Source organism: Plectrocnemia conspersa, unplaced genomic scaffold, assembly GCF_051122295.1.
Source record: "Plectrocnemia conspersa isolate PC_06_02 unplaced genomic scaffold, ASM5112229v1 ptg000002l, whole genome shotgun sequence".
Classification (NCBI taxonomy): domain Eukaryota; kingdom Metazoa; phylum Arthropoda; class Insecta; order Trichoptera; family Polycentropodidae; genus Plectrocnemia; species Plectrocnemia conspersa.
The window spans coordinates 7,696,604-7,718,858 of NW_028277166.1; the positions used below are offsets into that span (position 1 = coordinate 7,696,604).

At 31.7% G+C, this 22,255-nt stretch overlaps 1 protein-coding gene across 5 annotated transcripts in view; it reads left to right on the forward strand.

Moving 5' to 3' along the window:
- Window positions 1–22,255, forward strand: part of LOC148237527 (E3 ubiquitin-protein ligase ZNRF2) — a 129,140-nt gene that overhangs the window by 72,942 nt on the left and 33,943 nt on the right. Inside the window, exon 2 of one of the 5 annotated variants that reach the window (XM_088181880.1) lies at window positions 1,703–1,741. The exons of the other annotated variants lie outside the window; for them this stretch is intronic. Coding sequence (XP_088038006.1) covers window positions 1,703–1,741 — 39 coding nt within the window. The remainder of the gene's footprint in view (window positions 1–1,702; window positions 1,742–22,255) is intronic. 5 annotated transcript variants of the gene reach the window in all.

Below are 22,255 nucleotides of genomic sequence, written 5' to 3' on the forward strand. Positions count from 1 at the left end.
AATGTTAATTCCGACGATTCGGGGCGGAACCAGACTCTTTGTTGTTGTCTAATGATAATCTTATTAGACTATACTGCGTAAAGTCATCATTTTATGAAATGTTAATCCAGGGGATGCTTGGTACATGTTCGGCTGAAATATCCGTCGTTTTTTTAGTGACTTTTTTTAGTAAGATTCTGTCTTTTATTATTTTTGAAACTATTCTTGGATACCGTTTATAAGTGTTCGCTTAGTTACTCAATAGCTTATTTAACGCCGACGAGAAAAAAATCGTTCTTATAAAAGTGTTGACGACACAACTTTTCAGATACCTTTTAAACAAATCGTTTGTTTTTATTTGCACGTTGTCATTTTTTTCTACAGAGAACTATTTCATTGTTTTAAATACTATTTAAAGTTCTTAGCAGCCAATGATCTTTACAACAAATGTTAAAAATAGCTTAAAGTCTTCAGCCAGCAAATCTATTGTTATCTTCAATTCGGTCTTATAATATTTATATATTTAAACTTTCTGCTATTTTCTTTGACTACGTTATTAAATTTTCGCTTTTCGATTTTACTATAACTGGACGCATAATGAATTATATTATACTGTCTTATTTTATTAAATACAACAATATTTTAGCAGTTAATAATTTTTAAATTAAATACGTGAATATATGAATTCATATGTTTTATTTATTTTATTATGGACGTGAGTTGATATAAAAATGACACGACTTAAAGGACGTGTTGAAAATGGATAAAAATTTGTGATCATTGTTTCTAACCTTCTGAAGTCGAAGTAGTTGCTTTGGTAGCGTTACTCATAGTACCATTGTCTGAGACTTTATACTGATAACAAACCATTAAACATTAATGAGCAATGAGCATTGTTAATAGGATATTATTTCCATAAGATTTACATAATGACATGTGGCTATCCAATTTGAAAGTGCGTCACATCAAGTCTAATTCAATTAACGAGTGCATTGAACCAAGTGAACGCATGTATGTACAGCATCAGCAGCTGGAACAGGATATTTTACAACAGAAGCGTTTAGTTACTTGTGCTATAAAAACAATATGAACATACTCGCGGACCATTGCTTGCACTTGAGCAAGTAACAATGAACAGTTTTATTTTTGTCGTATGTATGTCTCATTATTTTATTCAAAATATTATACATGTATAAATTCTTAAGATTGAATAATTGACTTCTTAGAAGCAATGTTACACATTTTTATTCGGAATGCTGAATTTTGCTCTCATAAAAATAGAGATAGCACTGATTAAATAAATATTAGTAATGTTTCAAAGAAATTACACAATTAATTATTGTATGCATTTATTAGTCAATGTAGGCGATTTGCGAATGACTAATAAATGCAACCACGAATAGCGTGTATACTTTTATAACTCTTCTAAAATGAGTCATAATGTGTAAAAATTGAATTTACAGTAGGGAGTTTTTTGTTAAAAATGTATCTTGTTCCTTTATTGTTTCATTATAGCTTTATCGTCTTTATAAACAACTGCGTAATATTGATTAAAAATAATATATTAATGATATCTAATTTTTGTACGACGTATGACACATTATTACCACAAATATCAAGTCATCATAGTTTATCCAACAATTTTTTATTTGTCTTTTTGAGTCAATTTGTCATGTTATATTAATGAAGATATTTTATTGACTGTTTTATTTTTTTGTTACAGGTAAGCACACAAATCGACACATAATCGGATATCACACAGGTGAGACACTTGTGCTGTATTATATATTAAACACCTTATGCTCTCAGCACGTAGCTCTTATCTATTCAAAATACTATAAAGAAAAAGCTTTTTTTATAATTATTTCCTAAAATATTAAAGTAGTTTTTTCTAGCGGTATAAAAGTACGATAATCGGATAATCTAGAGCTTATTTCTTATATGCCAAAAATGTACGTTTGTACGTTCAATGAACATTATTTAAATACAAATATAAAAATCGCAGCATGAAACGTACCAAAGCGGAACGACGTTCCGGTCTGTCGGTCTACTGGTATAGTACCGTTCCGTTTCGTAAGATAAAATGTTAATATCGATACTTAGTGACTGTACATGTGTATATCAAAGCTAATATTTAATTATGAAATTAATAGACAATGGCAGTTATAGCGTTTGTTCTATTTTTTTAATAAACAAATCATCAACTTTTTTCTTGTAGTTGGTTCCTTGCCAAAACGTCTTTGAGCGCAAGACTTATGGTGCATTGTGAAGTAAAAAAAGTGATTCTGGCAAAATAACGAGCTTTCAGTTTTTATTGCGCTTCCGTTCACGTGAATCATTCAAGATTTAAATTTATTTGTTCGAAAGTTGTTGAGCGCTAAATTATATTGTCTTATACTTTTTCATTGTTGATAATTTTACGAGCAACGTGCTTCTCAAACATGTGTGTAGTGAAAGTGTGTTGATTTTATGGCGCGAGGTCGTAAGGGTGAGCGTTTAAAAGAAAAAGATAATCGAGATGTGGTGCTTTTTGGCTTTTATTTTATTTTTTTATCTCATTTCTGGGTCGTCGCACTCATAAGCGGTTTATCTTTCGACCTCGCTGGTCTCGGGTGCAATGTGGTGCATTTTCCTTGAAATGCTGCAAATATTTAACTCGAGACAACGAGCCGCTGAGTGTTATTTAATGCAAATTGTACAAACATGAGGCAATGTGACGAGAAATATGATAAAAGAGGACACTTTATGGCAAGTGTCATATCTTTGGATACTGTTTTGATTACTTTTTGGTGACTTGCGAAACAAGTTTATACGTCACGACGACGCGCGTGACGTTCGGATATTTGGACGGATTAGAAATGCATCTTTCAAATGCACACAAATCGTCTTGAAAAGATGCAAAAGCCAAGCACTTCACTCATCTCCAAAATATTTAAGTAATCAAAATACTTTCGAAATAAACTTGACGCCTCGACAGCGTTCCAAGTCGAACTCTCTCAAAGCGGAGCAATGTCGAGTATCGACCGATAAAGCAGCCGCTTCCTATTTCACATCAAACTTGACGTAACTACGAAATTTTGAAATACAATAATTAAATCCGATTTTTGAAGAGGACATTTGAAGACAATGTATTTCACAAATAGTACGTGATTTCAAATTGTTATTATCTTAAAACGCGCGATACGAGGCTCGCATGTATCTTAAAGGTCAATATTTTTGGAACCCAACGCGCGTATTTTTCGATTTTAAAGTACAGTAGCCCCCCCTTCCAATAACACGGTAAATTAAGAACATGTTATTTGGGTGCCTGTTACCTTATGTGTGAGCGAGCCATTGGGAGGATATCTCACCACACGCGCCTGATTCGTATGTACGTATTGCAAAAAAATGTATTTTATAGTTCCTCAATTACACGCACCCAAATAGTACGTCCCTAATTTACCGTGTTATTGGGGGGGTCATATAAAAATATTTTATTTTTAAAAGTTATATTTTTAGTCTTCAGGGATCAATTGTGTTACTTTGTTTTCAATCAAAACTGTACACAAATTTCTCTCTGTAAGACTTAAAAAGTTAAGGCTAACCGTAATAGTAAAGTTTAAATATTACAGACGTGCCAACATATTGTAATATCTGAAGGTCCGTAGTCTATTTATACGAATTCGTAGCGTTCGTTTATAACTCAAATTTATGACGATTTTTGTGCTTCCTCCGCACGGCTCTGATCTAAAGGATGATCGGCGGAGACTTGTACCGGCCGTATCCTTTGTATTTGGCACTGACCTTTTTTGCTTTGTTCACGATTACTTACAGGTGCTTTTAAACCATTTAAAAGGAACAAATAAACTTAGAAAATCGTTGCTTACATTTTAAACAAAGGACTTTTTGGTTTGAGTTCATCCGTGATTACGGATGGCATATTCACAAAATGCACGCTTTAGGGCGAGACCGCGACGTCACATCTCGCGTCTCTTTCTAGCATTCATTCGTCTCTTTCTAGCGTCTTGGTGACGTCGCCGGGCCGGCGTCACTCGCCGTCTCCAAGGTTGCCAGCCATTTGAGCGGGACTGTACCGAGTTCAACAGACAAATTGTTTATAAAAATCCCGATTTAACAAAATGTATATATGTACAAAAATGTAGAAAGCAAACATGAAAATCGAATTTTCGTCTATTGAATAATTAACAAACTTATTTAATAATAGTTGCGATATTGACTTTCTATACGAAGATGTCTGTTTAGTAGATAATTTTTTACTGAATATGACCGAATAGAAACAAATACTCGCAAAATACTGGAGGAATTTTAATAAAAGAAAAAAATCATATCATAGTCCAAGACATAAGCTTTCGAATAGTATGTAAATATGATTTACGACGAACAGTCAATTAATATCTACGTAATAAATAAATAATCAAGTCAACATATCCATTGGCTTACAAGATATTGCGACATGTCAAGTCAACTTTAATACTTTTTCAACTATTTAATAATATATGAAATGACAATTTCGTTATTACTACCTCTGTCTCTTTATTATAAACGATATATGCTTTCTATTTGGGCTTACGAATTTAGAGGCACGCTGGCCTTTAGCAACAACGTAGAGTACAACTTCAATTTAATAAAGTCATATCACTTTTTTTCCTAAATATACCTACCTATAAAAATGAAATTTGATTTATAACGAAAATCTCAATAATTATATCAAAAACAAACAAATCAAATACTCTTTAAAATATCATATCAGTAATGCTATTTTAATTTCAATTATTCAAATAAAAGTGTCAGTTTTTAAGAAAAAGAAAGTGCGAAATTACATTCTAAATAACACTCTTAGTTTTAGAATTTAAATTTATATTATCCAAATTAAATAGTTTACAGTAATATGCAAGGGAAATAAAACATAATAATATTTTATTAAATTATTTATTATTGCATGTATAGTATAAACAAAAACTAGTCCGAATCCTCACCTTAACTATATTATGTAAAATGAAATCTATATAAAGCAATTACATAATATAGTTAAGTTATTTAATTTATACAAAACAATTATATACTTTAATATTAAATTTATATAGAAATAAATGAATTTTATTATAGTAAAATATAGCTAAAAATTAAATGAAACACATGAAAAAATAGCTAAGGCTGGAAAAATAAATTAAAATTTACTGTGTTTAGTTACATTTGTTACATTGTTTTTATATTTAATGCTAGCAATCTATTTTTTTTAACCCTTTTTTGTTTATCCGTAAGTGCTGGACGACCCGCAGGCAATCTCTTACATCCTCTAGTAACCCCAGGCCTGCGCCGACTAATCGAAGTTGGTTGCACTTTTTTTACAGATCTAAATTTTGCAGGCGCAGGCCGTCTTGAGATATCAGCGATTATATTATCAAAACTTTCTAAGGAATTAATAGAACAAAATTTACTCTTAATTTTATCAATAAAATCCTTATTTCTGAGATTTGTAAATTGTTTAAATTTATAGCTATAGCATCTAATGCTTCGGTCCAAGATTCAGTGATTATATTAAGTTCATTACCATCTGGTTCAATAATATTTGAAGTAGACAGTCCGGCACTTTCAGATATTTCTGTATTATTATTTATATTATCTAATATTGATGAAATTTTTGGCGTTTCCTCCACCAGTGGATCAAAATGAGCCAGAGGTGGAATATTATCCTCTCCAAATGCCAAACGGGCAATATCAATTCGCGATTCTGTAGTGACAGGCGGTGCATTAGGAAGGGATTGATCGAGCAATACAAAAACGCCCTCATAAGCTGGCATTTTTGATTCTAACATCTGAAACAAAAATATTAATTTGTTAATATTGTAACAGTTTTATAATATTTAACAATAAGTACCTTCAATGTATTTCCAGAACGTGGACCCAAATGTGTAGATCTCCATGTTGTGTACCAATACAAAACAGATCTATATTTGGGGTTGATAGATGAATTAGCCATTTCTGTTGAATTCATTCCATATTTTAAATCTAATTTCTTTTCATGTAGATTAATTGCCTGTGTGATGTCTAAGATAATAAATATTTATAGTTGTATCATGTTTTTTGAAGTAATAAATGTGTAATACCTAAATTATCGTTGAAACATGATTTAAATACATCTCTAGTTTCAGAAGTAGGTTTTAAACGATATAACACTGCAGCAGAATCAATAGTATGATGGTGCATAAAATCGAGCTTCATAATAGCAGGATAAACATTCTGTAAGATATAATATATGTATTGTACATAAATTTATATTATTATAATGTATACCTAAACATGCACAAAAACACACCTTGACGTATTTATCACTTTTTTTGTATTAGCTGTAGTAAACTTGATACGAATATCGTCGCTAAGCAGTTTGTTTTTTGAACGTATTTGTTATCACAATTTTCCGATGGTTGTTGTGATGGCAATAAAACAATTTCCTAGAGTTAATATATATGTTATCCAGAGTAAATATATATCATATATTAAATTTGATTATTATAAAAATAAAAACCAACCTGCAAAGGATACGCGACTGCGTATTCGTCTTTCGAATGATCGTCCACGCGGTCTTGGAATTGTCGGCATATTCCTTCATCCATTGATCCAGGTGACAGGTGTTCAGTATTCAACAAATTAGCTCGATAAGTATTATTATCGAGCTGAATGTGTTGAAAAGAAGCGGGAAGCGTGTCCATATTTTGGCGATGAGCAGCAAAACAGGGACACGGTCAATTGGGCGACGGCGATTGGGCGACGGTCAAATGGGCGATTCAAAATGGGCGACGGACAAATGGGCGATGGTCTTTTGGGCGACGGTCTTTTGGGCGATGCAATAATAATGCATTACAAATAAATGTGATGAAAATCATGATCTTATAATTAATTAAATAATTACCATAATTTAATAAATATTAAAATATATACATACATATACGTACATACGAAAATATAAGTAATATTTTTTAGAATAGAATTAAAAGATGAAAACATTATTTGGTCTAAGCAAAATATATTATACATACATAAGATATAATATGTATATATTTACTTATCATTTGTGCTTATTTAATCATTAAATATCACTTAAACAGTTTGATTTTTTTTATTCAAGAATTTAGGAGAGTTACCCGATATCATAAAACGCTTAAAATACACGACTTAAGTCGGTAATTTTATTATAAATACCTACCTGATAAATGTTTATAGTGGGCCCTTACGCGAATTTTTTTATGTTTTGAGCCTTGGAAACTACTGTGAGAACAAACTTTTGGAATTTCCAAAAATCGCATATTTTACAGTTATCTATTATAAATTAGATAGGATAGTTATATATAAATATAATAACACAGAACTAGCACTGATAAGTGTTTATCGTGGATTTTGCCCTTTATGCGATTTTTTTATGTTTTGAGACTTATAAATTACTGCGAGAACAATCTTTTCGAGTTTCCAAAAATCGCATATTTTACCGTTATCTATTTTAAACTAGATAGGGTAGTTATATATAAATATAATAGCCTAGAACTAGCGCTGATAAATGTTTATCATGGATTTTGACATTGAAGCGAATTTTTTTTATGTTTTGCTCCCTGGAAATTAGTGTGAGAATAAACTTTGGGAATTCACAAAAATCGCATATTTTACAGTTATCTATTTAAAACTAGATAGGGTAGTTATATATAAATATAATAACCCATAACTAGCGCTCAGTATACTTTTGAATTTTTACTGAAAACGTTCGCAAAAAGTTTCGTTGCGTCTTTGAAAATTATTTTTGTCGTGGTTTTCAAACACTTTGTCACAGTGTCATTGTGTTTTTGGTAAAAAAATTCAGTACAGCAAGAAAATAAGTATGTGTCTTTTTATTCACATGTGGGTTATATTTTATGTGTTATTTATAGATAATTGTTTTTATAGATCATTGTTGAGAGCGACTAATTTGAGTTACCACAGTTTATATTCTTCATAAATAGATAATTCAGGCATATTAAGTCAAATAGGCAAGGAAAAATATGTTTAGAATGGATATCTTAATAAAAAGAATACACCAAAGAATTTTTATAAAAGTTTTGAGGTACAATAGAAAAAATATCATAGAATATTTACGTGGTATTGCATATAATTATAATATGAGTTTAATATTTTGAAAATAAAATTGCTTTTCATTTAAAATACTTTTTCGTTTTAATGTATATTTTATTAATATTTACAATAAAGCAAAGCGTGCAAGTTTTTTTAAATTTCTGTCGCCCATATGACCGTCGCCCAAATAACCATCGCCCAATTGACCGTCGCCCAATTGACCAGAATCGCCCATTTGTCCGTCGCCCAATTGTCGCGTACCGGCAAAACACGCGAGCGCACGCGCAGAATCGATGAATGTGCGCGAAACGCATGCGCGGACACGCCGCGCCCCCACCTCGCGATCGCAGCGGCGTATCAAGCGACGCCTGTGAGTATTTGTGGAACTGATTTAGGCGACGGCGTGAAACGTCATCGTGACGTCACGGTCTTGCCCTAAAGTGTGCATTTTGTGAATTAGCTTACGGATGGCCTTCCATTCCTTTTTGTTCTTTAATTTTTTTACAATTTTGCTGGTTAAATAAAAACAAACCAACATATTGTATGCGGATCATAAAATAAGTTGAAAAAAATTAAAACAAAAATAAAATTATTTTTTATTTAATGAATAGTCAATTTTCGATTCAGCCATAATTTTGGTGATATACCAACCGGAATTTGGATTGCGTGAATCTTTTTTCAAATAGCTAAAAAATATTTACTTCGAAATAAAAGTGATTACAGGCGGCCCTCGACTTTCGCACATAATTGGTTCCTGAAAATGTGTGCGAATGTTGAATGTTCGAAAGTAGAGGGAAGTAAAAATTTTTTGAAATTATGTGTATTTTAAAATATTTATTTATCAAGTAAACATAAGATTTTTAAGAGACGTTTAAGAGACATGTTTAAGTGGGGTTTGCGGGTGTTTCCTTTGAAAAGTTATCAAGAGTTAACGGTTTTCCACTATTTTTTTCTTTTCTTCATATACCTAGTATTTTATAACATGCTATGTCTTTATTGATCCCCCTACGCACTTGAGATGTGCATTCTCCATTGGGTCACAAACTTCCATAATATTTAAAAAATTGTCAAGATGCGTGAAGGCTTCATTCATAATTTTCATTGTTAAAGAGTTTTCCAAAATAAACCTGTCTCATCTACATTAAATATTTGGCTAAAGGAATATTCTCCATCTTCAATAATTTTGGATAATTAGGACATAAATTATTTTGCAGCATCTTTATCCGCATCAGCCGATTCTCCAGTAAATTTAATATTATGAAAAGAATACCTCATTTTAAAATTGTAAAACCAACCGTTACTTGCTTGAAAAACCGTGTTAAAATCTTTTTTTTAATCTATCCTTCCAATCTTTGTGCAAACTAAGAGCATTTACTTGAATAATTGAAATACTCAGAGGGACATCTTTTTGATGTTGGTCATCGATCCATGATGACAAAGATTTTTCCATTTCATCCATGTTTTTTTTGAAACATATCTTTAAAGATTGTGGAAATATATCTTTAATTTCCATAATTTTGAACGTATTCCTTAATTACATTTTATTTTGCAAAATTGAACATATCGTATCATACGAACGTCCGATTGATGCAAAGGATTCACTGCTATCAGAACGTCTAATAATTTCCATATTTGTCTCGAATCGAGTGAAGTTTGAGTCATTGATTTATTTTTGTTCGTATCAACACTGAAGTTTTTACATTTCCCACTCATGCTTTTAATTTTTTTTTAAATTAAATTTAAAAAAAAAATGTTTTTTTTTTAAATGTGCGAAATAGCGAATTGTGCGAAAGTCAAGGGCTGCCTGTATTTCGAGTAGCTTTGTTGGCTTTGAAAGCAAACAAAATAGAGATGAATTCTTATTATAAAAATGTGACATATTATTACCAGATGTGTGCTATTTGACTTTTATTTATTTAAAAAAATCGGTCGGCTATTAAAATAGTAAATATTTACAATAACGGATATTAGATGAATGAAATTCCAATATCGAAGTATGTACAAGTTTTCGTCCTCATTTCCCGCTTTTAACCGATAAGCGTTGCGTTTCGAAGATTCTCATCTCCCGCGTGCATGATAACTTTTCGAATATAACTCTCGTTGAGATTCAAATGTTACGATTTTTCTTAGAAAACTAATTAGGCTTAGTATTTTCCATTGCCTTCTACAAAAAATACAAATAATTTTGTTCTTTAGTTTAAATAATATAAATTTATTTACAGTTAGTCAATAAAAGTAAATCGGTTCATGCACCCCACCGTTACATCTTCGCTTTATAATATTTTTTATTCACAACGTCAACGTACGGACAAAGCTATCACACAAGCGTTCAGTTTTAAAAAGCGACGAAATAAGAGAGCCATTGTAGCGGTACTATAACGAGTCTATAAGCTTCAAAGTTATAATGAGTCTCTTTCAGTGTGCGAATATTTTAGTATGTAAATGCGCCTTTGCGAGAATTTTTAATTACGTGTATCCAAAGAACGATATAATTTTATATAATGATATCAAGTCTTTGTATAGATTGTTCGATACACTGCCTCTCTTTTATCTCGTCTCATATGCGATCCTCCCTGGATTTGTTTTTTGTTTTATTTTCGCAGCATCAGGTGCGCCTCGCAGTTTAATGAAAAATTCAAATTGCACGTCGTCGCCAATTTGTGAAATTTTCCAGGCGAAATAAACGCCTTATACTTTAGTGTAATCCAGTGCCTTCTCTCGTTTTGTCTCGCCGGAATCGTATCTTGGCGAACATAGGCGCTATTGTGTATTGCGTCTCATTTTTTTATTGCTATCGTATTTTGAATAAATTTTCGAGTAAACGTAGAAGAAATAAGAAAAATTATTATGATACACTTGTACGTGCATACGTTTTTGCTTAATTAAATCTCAAGGTTTTTCTATCGCGCTTTGAGAAAATATTGATGAATGCTACCACTTATGCATAATGTATTATTCCGGGCACACTTCGTTGATGTAGCAGAATTTTCATCATTGTCAACGACGTCCGTGAGTTTGACAATGTTAATTACTGTATGATTTTGTGAATGCTGTTTTTTATTCTCACTTATAGTAAATACGCAGTTTTGCGGATTATCTTATTACTTATTCAGATTTGTCCTTCAAAGAATTTGACGCAAAATTTACATTTTGAAGATCTTAAATTGATTCAATTATGTTAGATAAATCATATAAAAGTCTATGTATTTATGTTATCTGATCATACTGTATTCTGCAGTTGTTTAGATTAATATATCTTATTTATGATACACAATTTATTTAATTAATTTTATACATGCTATTTTTTTAATAGTTGATAGTTAGCTAACACAACAAAGGAGTTAATCTTTGCAATAAAACCACATTTAAAGTTATTTTATTAACACAATAATGAACGACGCAATCGTTGAAAATATTGCGTTTTACACCAAACGATACTATTTAATCATTCTAATCGTACAACGGTCGTTATACGTCACAACCTAACGATCGTACTTTTGTCTCGTGATCGTCGTTAATTTGACGATTTTAGCGATTGAGCCTTAACGAGACCGATTATCCGCAATCAATTTGATCTTTCGTGTATCTAATCGGAAGATGAATTATTCCCATCTAAATCTTAGAATTGATTTAAAAAGTCTACTGTGATTAACCAATCAGTTAACTAGCCAGTTTCCCTGGGGAGTGGACTCAGCGCATTTCATTTGCAGCTATACGTATTTACGTCTTCATATCTCCAGTTTCTGTAGATTTTTTCAGACGACAAACGCCCCACCTGTCGTGTAGCGTCATGATGAATTTTTCGACGTTTTCAGACACGCAGCACATATACCCCACTTACGTAATTACGTAAACACGAGTCGCTCTGCAATTTGGTGATATTTGTGTACGCGTGTTTTCGCCAAGACTCAGTATTGACTCTTTGTGTTTTTTGTTTGGACAGATTACACTATTATCGACGTTGAAACATTAACCTGTTAATTCATTGTTATCGCTCAGTTTCAATACGCTATATGCAATTTTTGTTCACTAATCCTAAAAATATAAATCATGTTTTATCCCATTTTGTACATGCAACAGCTCGGATGTGAATTATTGCCCGCACATAAATTCTCTCGTGTCCATACAAAGCTATATATTACGCAAAGGGCGTGCAAACTTTCAAATTCGATGATTGATTAAACAAATGTGCGAAGTGTGGAGCTTTGCGATTTTTCAGTTATGGGTAAATGAAAAATTGTCTGTAAAAATCCTGAGCTATAAATAGCAAGCGCTACTTTTTGACGAGTAAGAAACTAGATTGTATTAAATCAGATACTAAATTATTGAAAGGTGGACAAATTACCTTTTTTTCCATTTAGATTCCATTGCGTTCAATATTTATATGTTACAATGCACCCTGCACAGAGAATAAAAATTATACATAACAACATATTTACAGAATAATGGCTCTACTGTGAGTACCTGGATGAAAACAAATCAATTATCCGGCAGATGTTTAAAAAAATATACTCGTAGGAATTTTGTGGGAAAGAAAAATGGATCATATTTATTGTCCTTCGTGTACACCTATCTGAGAAATCTTTTTTTGACTTGTTCTATTAACCCTTTGTGTAGTGAGTTAATTTATACACATTTGTTAATTAGTTAGTATACACCCGGGAGTGAGTAAATTCACGTATTTTTCTATAATTATTTCTGTTATTTAATTATAATATTTTATATTGAAAATTTTTATTACTTTGATTAATTATGATTTATTAATTTGTTAATTTATTTATTATATATTATTCGGCTTTTATGGATTTTTTTTATATCAATACAGATACAATTTTTTATATTACAATTTAATATGTTTTATAAAATTAATTTAAAATATTATTTTTATATTAATTTATTTCGTACGCATTAATATAGTTATTATTTTATATAGAAATCATTTATATTAATTCAAGTATACATATTGTTTCATTCTAAGATTTTTTCAAATTTCATTCGAATAGTATAAACGAATATTCGTTTAACTATTCGAATGTTCCCAATCGAATATTCTAATATTGATTGAGGACCCTAGTAGCATGCTTTATTTGTACTGCCAACACTGCTGATAATATATAAAACAATAGCATGCTTTATTTGTACTGCCAACACTGCTGATAATATATAAAACAATAAAAAAGTTATTTTATCACACTTTTAAGGTTCTTATTTTACATTGTCAAAACTGTCAATATAAATAATGAATTATCAGTATTTAATTTATATTTAAAAAACGATTATTTTAATTTATATTACATACTGAATTTTTCTACTGACCGAATAGTGAAACATTATCATTTTTTTTATGCCCTTAATAAATGTTATTCTATCTCCAAAAGTGGGACTATTTCATTCTTCATTAATTTAAATTGGTCTCACACCTTTACTGCTTAAAAATGAAGCGCTGCTCCGCTGTGGTGCGTTTCTTCGCATGCTTTATTCGTACCACTTGTCGTTTATTTTTCAAACAACATGAAATACTGTTGCCAATTTACACGATGATAGTGCTGTTTTACATTTTATATCTATTTAAAATATAGTATAAATTTATTGACCGATGATCGTGTGATCTTTGGATGCGTGACAATTTGCTCAATGCGGCTCGCAAATTGCGTTGTCGCGAACCATTTGATTAATAATACGATTGTTTTAAAAATATGTTTATTTTCTTCGTTCCTCGCGACGAATTTTTTTTTCACATCGTCGAAATACGTTAACTTGTCAAAATTTACGAGATAAAGAGAAACCCCTGGGGATATTACAAAAAAGTTAATTACGAAATTGTTATTCTTTCAAAATGTGCGTCGTATTTGATACGAATTATAGCTCCATTATGTAGTATAAATAAATTTTATCGTATTTAAAATAACGCCAAGCAAAATCGAAGAGCTATGTAAATAAATATAATTTAAAAGAATAGTTTCCCCATTTAGATTTAACATAGTACTGATGCTCTTAAATTATTCAGAAATTATAAATATATTTTTTTAAAAACTTTCCTAACACTACGTTTATCTAAGAGTCGATTAAGACTAGTTTTGAGACGTGGAAACTGAGCATTGGCGACTGAAACAACGAGTTGTATCAGGAGCCTGACGTTGTTAAGTATATTAAAATACAATGTCTCTGGTTCCGTATAAACGAATTGAAACTCGCGTAGTGACTAAAGGCGGTAGAAAGTAGTGCTTTATATACACAATGGTTGATTGATTGAAAAGGGCAGTGTTAATATCCAGATAAACAACCTTCAATGCGGTATTATATAGATTGAGAAAAAACACCCCAACGATTTTCTCTTGCATTCCATTTATTTTTTCACGTCTGTTTGTTGCGAATAAAAGGTAAGCGACTACCATCCACTATTCTGCTGGAGTGGATTGAAAAATAAACAAAACACGAGTGGGTGGGTGGTTGGGCGGGTGGTTGGTTAACGCTAACGGCCCTACCGTCTTAATCCACTCACGTACGTCTATTGCGGGAGAAAAACGCCCGCCAGACGGGAAAATCTTGAGAGTGCACGGAGCGTGCGAGTGTTTCGTAAATATAATAATAATTGAAAACGTAGCTTTGGCTATTACATCAGATAGGTTTTATAGATAGAATTTGCATTTGGGCGGTGCATTTTGGGGTTATGGCGGATACGCGGTACATGGTACACATTTAATAATACCGAATCGATTCGGTTTCGCACGCTAAACCGAGCTTTTGTATCTGAGGGAATTTGCGGTCGGCTCTGTTGTGGGATCCGAAGAACCGCTGAAATCTTCGCCTCTAAACGGTCTTTGTCTTTATTCGAGTGGAGCTTCATCAGTTGTGCTTTAAGATAATTCATGTCGGTTCACAGATTTGGTGCATTTTTGCCGAGTGTGGTGTTGGCAATTGGCTTCCAAGTGATTGTCCGGCACCCACTTTTTAAACTTAGATACCTAACGCACGAAGGTGACAGTGTCGTTTTTAACCGCATCCAACAGTGACCCGCAGTTATACATATAAAAAATATATTTTAATCGAGCTTTAAAATTATAAATAAATTTAATATAAAAATAGTATTAATATACTAATAGTATTTTTTAGTTCACAATGAAAAATAAGCTGGAAGAGCTGTTATATTTTTATTGCATTCAGGCGGGGTGTCGAATGATAAGAGAGTTTAGGTTGAGCTAAAAAGGTTGTAGTATATGGTCGGGATTGATGTTGAATAATATATTCCCCGCAGTGGTGAAGTTGAAAAGTCTCTCTGGTCTCTGATCTCTGCTAGTCAGCTCGATCGCTCTTCTCATCTCTTTTATGTGCCTTGAAGAATAGGATAATATACTTATTTAGACACAATGACACTTGTACGTATATGTGATTATGGACTGGCCTGATATTTTAAAATTAATTTGCGTCATAAAACTTGTAAACGACGGTTTAGCCAGTCGTGCAAGCGCGCAGTCATTCTTCGTTTTTAATAATTAAACTGAAACGACGCGGAAATCGAACAATAGCTCTACAACCACACTACCATTGTCGCTTAAAACTAACCCATGTTCAGCTCTGTGTACATGCATAAGTCAGGTCTTAATCTCCATAAACCTCCGCGGGGGTGGGTGGGGGGCCACCGACAATACTGCATGCATTATGCAAGTATAAATAGCGACAGCGGTCTTAAAGCTGAGGGGCGCTTTCGGGTTAAATGTGTATCAAAGGGTTTCCAAGAGTGCCGTGCATTGTTGCGCTCCGGCGGCCATTGTGATCATTTGGAGTTTCGATGTTGCGACGATTTTCTCCGGCATTGTTTCTTCATATATGCAGATTGCAACTCCAGTGCCGATGTCCCAGACGATAGTAAGTTTCGAAAACTTGGTGCCGCGTCGTTAACTTGATTACCTCTCGGCACGTTGAATAATCTGATACACCTGACGGATACCACTGGAACGAGAATACATAAACCTTTCGAGACGATAGTTCTATGCTATATATCAGCTTCATCCCTTTCTAACTTAAGTCTGCAGCGTCGTGAGATTTTGAGTATTCAAGATGTCGCTAGACGCATTGCTCAAAAGTTATGTTTCCAATCAACCATTTTCGCGACTTTTATACGTAATATACTGATAAAGATCAAAAATTCTTCGCTCGCCGTTTTTCTTGTTTCAAAGTGATTATAGAAAATTTCCGTGTATTATACAATTTTTTGCTAATACGAATCAGGCGTGTTTGGTGAGATATCCTCCCCTTGGCTCGCTCATACATAAAGTAACGGGCATCCAAATAGCACGTCATCAATGTACCGTGTTATTGGGGGGTCTACTGTACGTACATTATATTAGTCATTGAATATTCAATATTTTTTGCGATTGTCTTTTTTTTTTTTATTTGACTATATTATAATATCAAATCAAAAGTTTCATCAATATTTTCAAAACATCACATACATATGTAAAATAAATAAACATGTTTAATTATGTGATAATAAATATGATACATATACAGTGAATAACGATTAATATGAAATAAAAATAAAATATATAATGTTTTTATTATTTATTTTTATTTTAACATGAAACAAAGAGTTAAATTAACCAACAGAGACAATATTATTTGTAGATAAAAATATTTTAGTTAGTTTTATTCACAAAAAACATATGTACATATATAAATGTATTGTATGTGATTTTTTTCGATAAAATCAAGTGATATTCAATTATTAATTAATGCTAAAATTATCTTAACTTTTCAGATAATTTTATAATAGTAACAAAAAAAAAACATTTCCAACTTTATGATTTCATATTTCATATTAAACGATTTTCACTGTTTAAATATAAATATTCACTTCCAATACTTTTTGCGGAAATATTCTTACTGTGAGAACTTCCTGCCACACTTGTTATTCTAATAAACTCTCGTTTGCTTTGATTTAAATATCAAATAAATTTTCATTAAAGCACGTTAAATGTTAAAAAATCATAACCGAATCACTTAACCCTTTGAGAAGTATCGCCGTACATGTACGGTGTTCGATCTTTTACTTTTTTGAGGTAACCCAGATAGTTATATATTTACATAATATATATAACTGAAAAAATAATAATTTAAAAAATTAAAATTATAAATATTTTAATTTGATTTATATAGAAAATAATAGCAATAAATTGAAGAGTATGAAATAAAATACATCGGCACTTTTTCATATAAGATTTTCAATTACATTTTATTGATTCGTTACTTGTTAATATTTATATTTTAATTTTTATTTCCAAAGCACATCCGCATTTCTACTTTATTACCATTTGCCAGCGCGAGCTTAATAATATTTCAAAGTCAAAGTTTTGAAATATGAAAGCAATCTTACTAGACTCGGGTTAGTTTATCGAGTCCGTTGTTCTCCTCTTATAATATAATATTACCTATATTATACGTTATATAATATAGTTTCACTCTCAGCAGCTTTTATACGCTACTATATATACGCGATTGTGATTTATGAAAAATATATGCATATTGCTTCGTATTACGGAAGTCGAATGAGTTATAAATTATTCGAGCGAGCCCAGAATCCATGAACTATCGACCAAAAATGGAGACTGCTATGGGAGGCGAGTGTAATTAGATTTAACAATAGTGTATGTCTACGGTATGGCATTGTGAGGGCAAATTTATTGCCCTGTTAAGTAAAAAATATATACATATAAAAAATATGTATATCATAGAGGAAGATTCGCTACGTTACATCTTCATATGTAAGTACGCCACAAAGCGTATCAGGTTAACCGTATATGGAATATATTTATAACCATTATAAATGTATAAATGCGTATCGCAGCGTTATAATAAACTCGAAAACGTCCATATATTATTTATATGATATTTTCATGCGTCACTTCCCGAACGTCTTTTCTATATTTATACCACGGAATAAATACGTTTATATTTCGACGTTAAACATTCAGCTCTCGGAAAATCGTCGGATCTTTTCACAGAATCACTAATTAAACCGCGCACATCCGCTGAACCGCAACGTTTAAACTTCAATAATATTACTACTAAATTTGTTGCTTTAACGATAACGCGTGTGCGTTTAATAACATTCGTGTGCGGTATGTAGGTAATACCTGTTGTTGTTTATTATTGTTTAGTAGTTCAATGGCGTGGCGGAATTCAGGAAAATCGATGATTATGTGTGTTTAATTTACGATGCGTGTTTACACGTTAGATAGGATGTAACACACGTGGAGAAGTACAGTTAATATATGTATAATAACGAGTCTAATTTCAGATAATAATCGTTTAAGTGGCTTATGAAATGGGTCATTCGAACAGTATTTTAATTACCCCAGTACCTTTGAATGCGATGAAACTGGCTAATTTTGATTTATAATTATCCTTATCGGGGAGTAAATGTTGCAATGACCTGAATACACAGCTATCTGATACAGGCAGGTCGGTTAAATATAGTCTGTGATTAACGGCATCCATATTTAATTTACCCCATACGTTTAGTTGAACGAAAATTTGTGCATGCTAGTGTGTTTTTATGAAATACATTTTTTGTACCGTGTTACACCAATATTATTTTATTCATTTATAAATTATTATTCTGTGTTTCATATAGTCAGAAAGTCTGGTAAACTTCGTATTTGGACCAGGGTTGACGTGAAGAGGGAAGCGGCTGATTTTTTTGTCTTATTAGTCTCGGTCGCTGCTTCAGCGTTGCTTCGCTTGGTGCGAGTTCAGAGGAACTCTGTCGAAAAGAAGCAAATCTGAAGCTTAAGTAGTGCAAAAGTTCGTCTTGTGGGAGTTTTATATGAAAGTGTTGTGAGTATGCTATGTTCGTGCCTATACGATTTTCTCGTGTTAAAACCTAGTTTTTCGCTCTTGCATTATTATTGTCTAATACTAATACATTTGAGTAGTGAGTTATTTAGTAAACATTTGTTAATTTGTTAGTATATACTTGGGAGTGAGTTAACCCTTTGCACTCGTATTTTTTTTTTGGTTGGGGTAGCGCCAGCTCGTATTTAATTTCGAGACTTTTTTTATGTTCAATTTATGGAAGTAAAAATGAAATAAAACATGTTTTGATTAATCTTTTTACAAATTAAAATTAATACAGCGAAAGATTGATAGTTTGTCAGTATTTTAGTTAAAAAAAAATTAATTAAATATTTAAAATATATTATAATTTAAATACTTTAATCGGAAAATAACTTTTTTTATTGTACTTTTTTAAATAATTTGTAAAACGTTAACCATGAAACTTAGAAAAGAATAATTTATTGAAATGTGTTCACGAAGAATTGTACTTACTATTCACAAAAAAAAAAAATGACATAGTATTAGGTATACATAGTATAGGAAGGTAAATGTAATGATGTTTTTAGATGATTTTTCGTCCATCGCAATCAAATGCGCGGTAAAACAAATAAATTAATTATTTAAAAAAACAGCTGAGTGCTGTAGCGGCAGGGGTTTATAACCATTAAGAAATTTGTAAATAGCTAGATGTCATATGAATTCTGAATAATTAAAATATTGGACTGTTTGTATTTTTTTTGCACCTATCGTTTATTATCTTGCGCAATGCGCTTATTATCTTGCGCATCGCGCTCGTTCTATAGCGTTTAGCGCTCATAACATCGATCAACAATTTGCGTTCATACAAAAAAATAATGGTTACAATAAAATTTTAAAATTTAAAATTACAAAGAGCACAAGTTTTTTACTTGTTGTTTTTTTTTCTTAGTAAAACCTTAGTTTTTAGTTTTTTTAATTGTTGTTTTTTCTTGGTAAATAGTTAATATATTCCCATTAACAAGTTTTAGACTTTATAGAAAATCAGATTACAATAAACGTATTATAAAAAATAAAAAAATATACTGTTAGTTAATTAAAACATATATCAACATATAATAACGTTTAAAAACACATTTAATACGAAAAATTGTTATGCACCTTACAATAAATAAAACACAAACAATATACACATCAGCACATATGTTTTAAGCAAAAGGATACATTTTGACGATATAACCAATGATTTTTAAAAGCAAAATTTAACACTTTTGACGCTAAGTTGCCGATAATGAGATTCCAAATAAATTAAAGCGAAGGTCCATATATAAAGGAGAATCTAGATTAGGAAATATGGTTCTAGGACACTAACCGCCTGGAAATATACCCCTTGGACAATAACCCCCCGTCAAAACCCCCCTGGACATTGACCCCCCGTGCTAATAACCCCCTGACAATTAACCCACCATGCAAATAATCCCCCTGACAATTAACCCCCGCCACGTATAAAGATAATACAGATATTACTTAACACGTCTCGTGACGCTCTATTATACTTAATAAAACATATACTGACGCCATTACCAAAGTTTAGCTGTATTATACATACATATGTATCTAGCCTAATAATATTTTTTATTTTTTTAATACTCTTTATAACAATTTTGCTCGCACCGGTCACCGGTACAAAATATACAATACGTATATTTTCTTCGTAAATGTGTTAGTTTTATTGATATTTTAAAAATTCTGTATTTTGCTGAATGAAATAAATTAGTATTGATACTGATTATTCGTATTAAACATTATTTTATTAAAATAATGACCATTTATTATAAATAATAACAACTTATATAAAATACTTATCTCTATACGTGGCGGGGGTTAATCGTCAGGGGGGTTATTTACACGGGGGGTTAATTTTCAGGGGGCTATTTGTCAGGGGGTTATTTGCACAGGGGATTATTTGTACAGGGGGTTAATGTCCAGGGGAGTTTTGATGGGAGATATATCTATCCAGGGGGTATTTGTCCTGCGTTTACATGCACTTAGGATAGGAATATTTAAAATACGAAAAAGAAGGCCAAATTAAATTAGATATTTTTTAATATATTCACTGTCTATGGCAGAGGTCAGAAAATTACGGCCAAATCCAGCCCTCTGCTTATTTTAATCCGGGCTGCAAGTAATTGTTAGATTTGACATATAAAAAAATAAAAGTATGTGCTATAATAGAACGGCCGACCGTCGAGTTAAGGAGCTAGCTAGGTATCACATTATAAGGTGCTCCTATTGCTTTGTATTTCACCGTGACGTTATGCACTTTAAATTTGAAAGCATCTTCGGTGCCCACGTAACGCCTTTTGCAATACATTTGAATATTTGAGAGAAATGATAAAGCTCATTTTAATTTTGCTTCCTGGCCCGCTGAGCTTAAAATATTTACAATCTGGTCCTTCACAAAAAAGGTTTGCCGACCCCTGGTCTATGGTGTTACACGAGCAAAATAACCTTGTCTATATTCTTCAGTCATATGTTTTACAGAGAGACATTCAAAACGCGTCATGGCGATTTTACAACTTTATATTTAGATTGTCTTGTATAACCGGAATGTCGTAGTCCTTAAGGCGTTGAACTGATATCCTAGAGACTATCGGTTCAGGTCCCGCAGCAAACTAAACATTTTAATATTAAGAATGCGCTATTATTAAAATTAAGCCCTAACTGCTAAGCGACATCTATTGATTGTAAGCTGTAATTATAGTTAACAATATATAATAGATATCACTAATTTACAAACTGTGTTTTAAATCTTATCCAATTAAACGTGTAAGTGTTGATTATGTTGTGCATAAACGACTTTTACCAATAGTTTTTCAATGACGCATATTTGAGTCATCCGCCTTTAGAGTGTTAAATATGGATAAATTTATATAAGTGTAATACAATCCTAAAACTCACTGAAAAAAATATGTTTTACAAGACTTTTAACCCTTTCACCGCGGATGACTTCTATAGGTGTCATCAAGAAAATCGCCAGTACTCATTAGACATTTAAAGGTGGCGTAAGCATTTGAGCCTAATAAAATGGCTTTTTAGTATAATTTAAGGCTGTAAATCAATTATTTGAACCATAATATTTTTAAAAATATGGCATGAATAGGTGCCCCCACATATTAACAAATTTCGAAATGGCGCTCAAAAATATCAGCTGTGGTGATAATATAAATGCAATTGGGACCAGGCCCCACCCAATTTTTTCGTACATAAAAACAAATAGGTGGGGCTGGTAAAGTTTTATTATATTTTGTGAAAATGATCAAATTTTATATTTAGACAAATATTCTACAAGTTTTTCGTATGTATT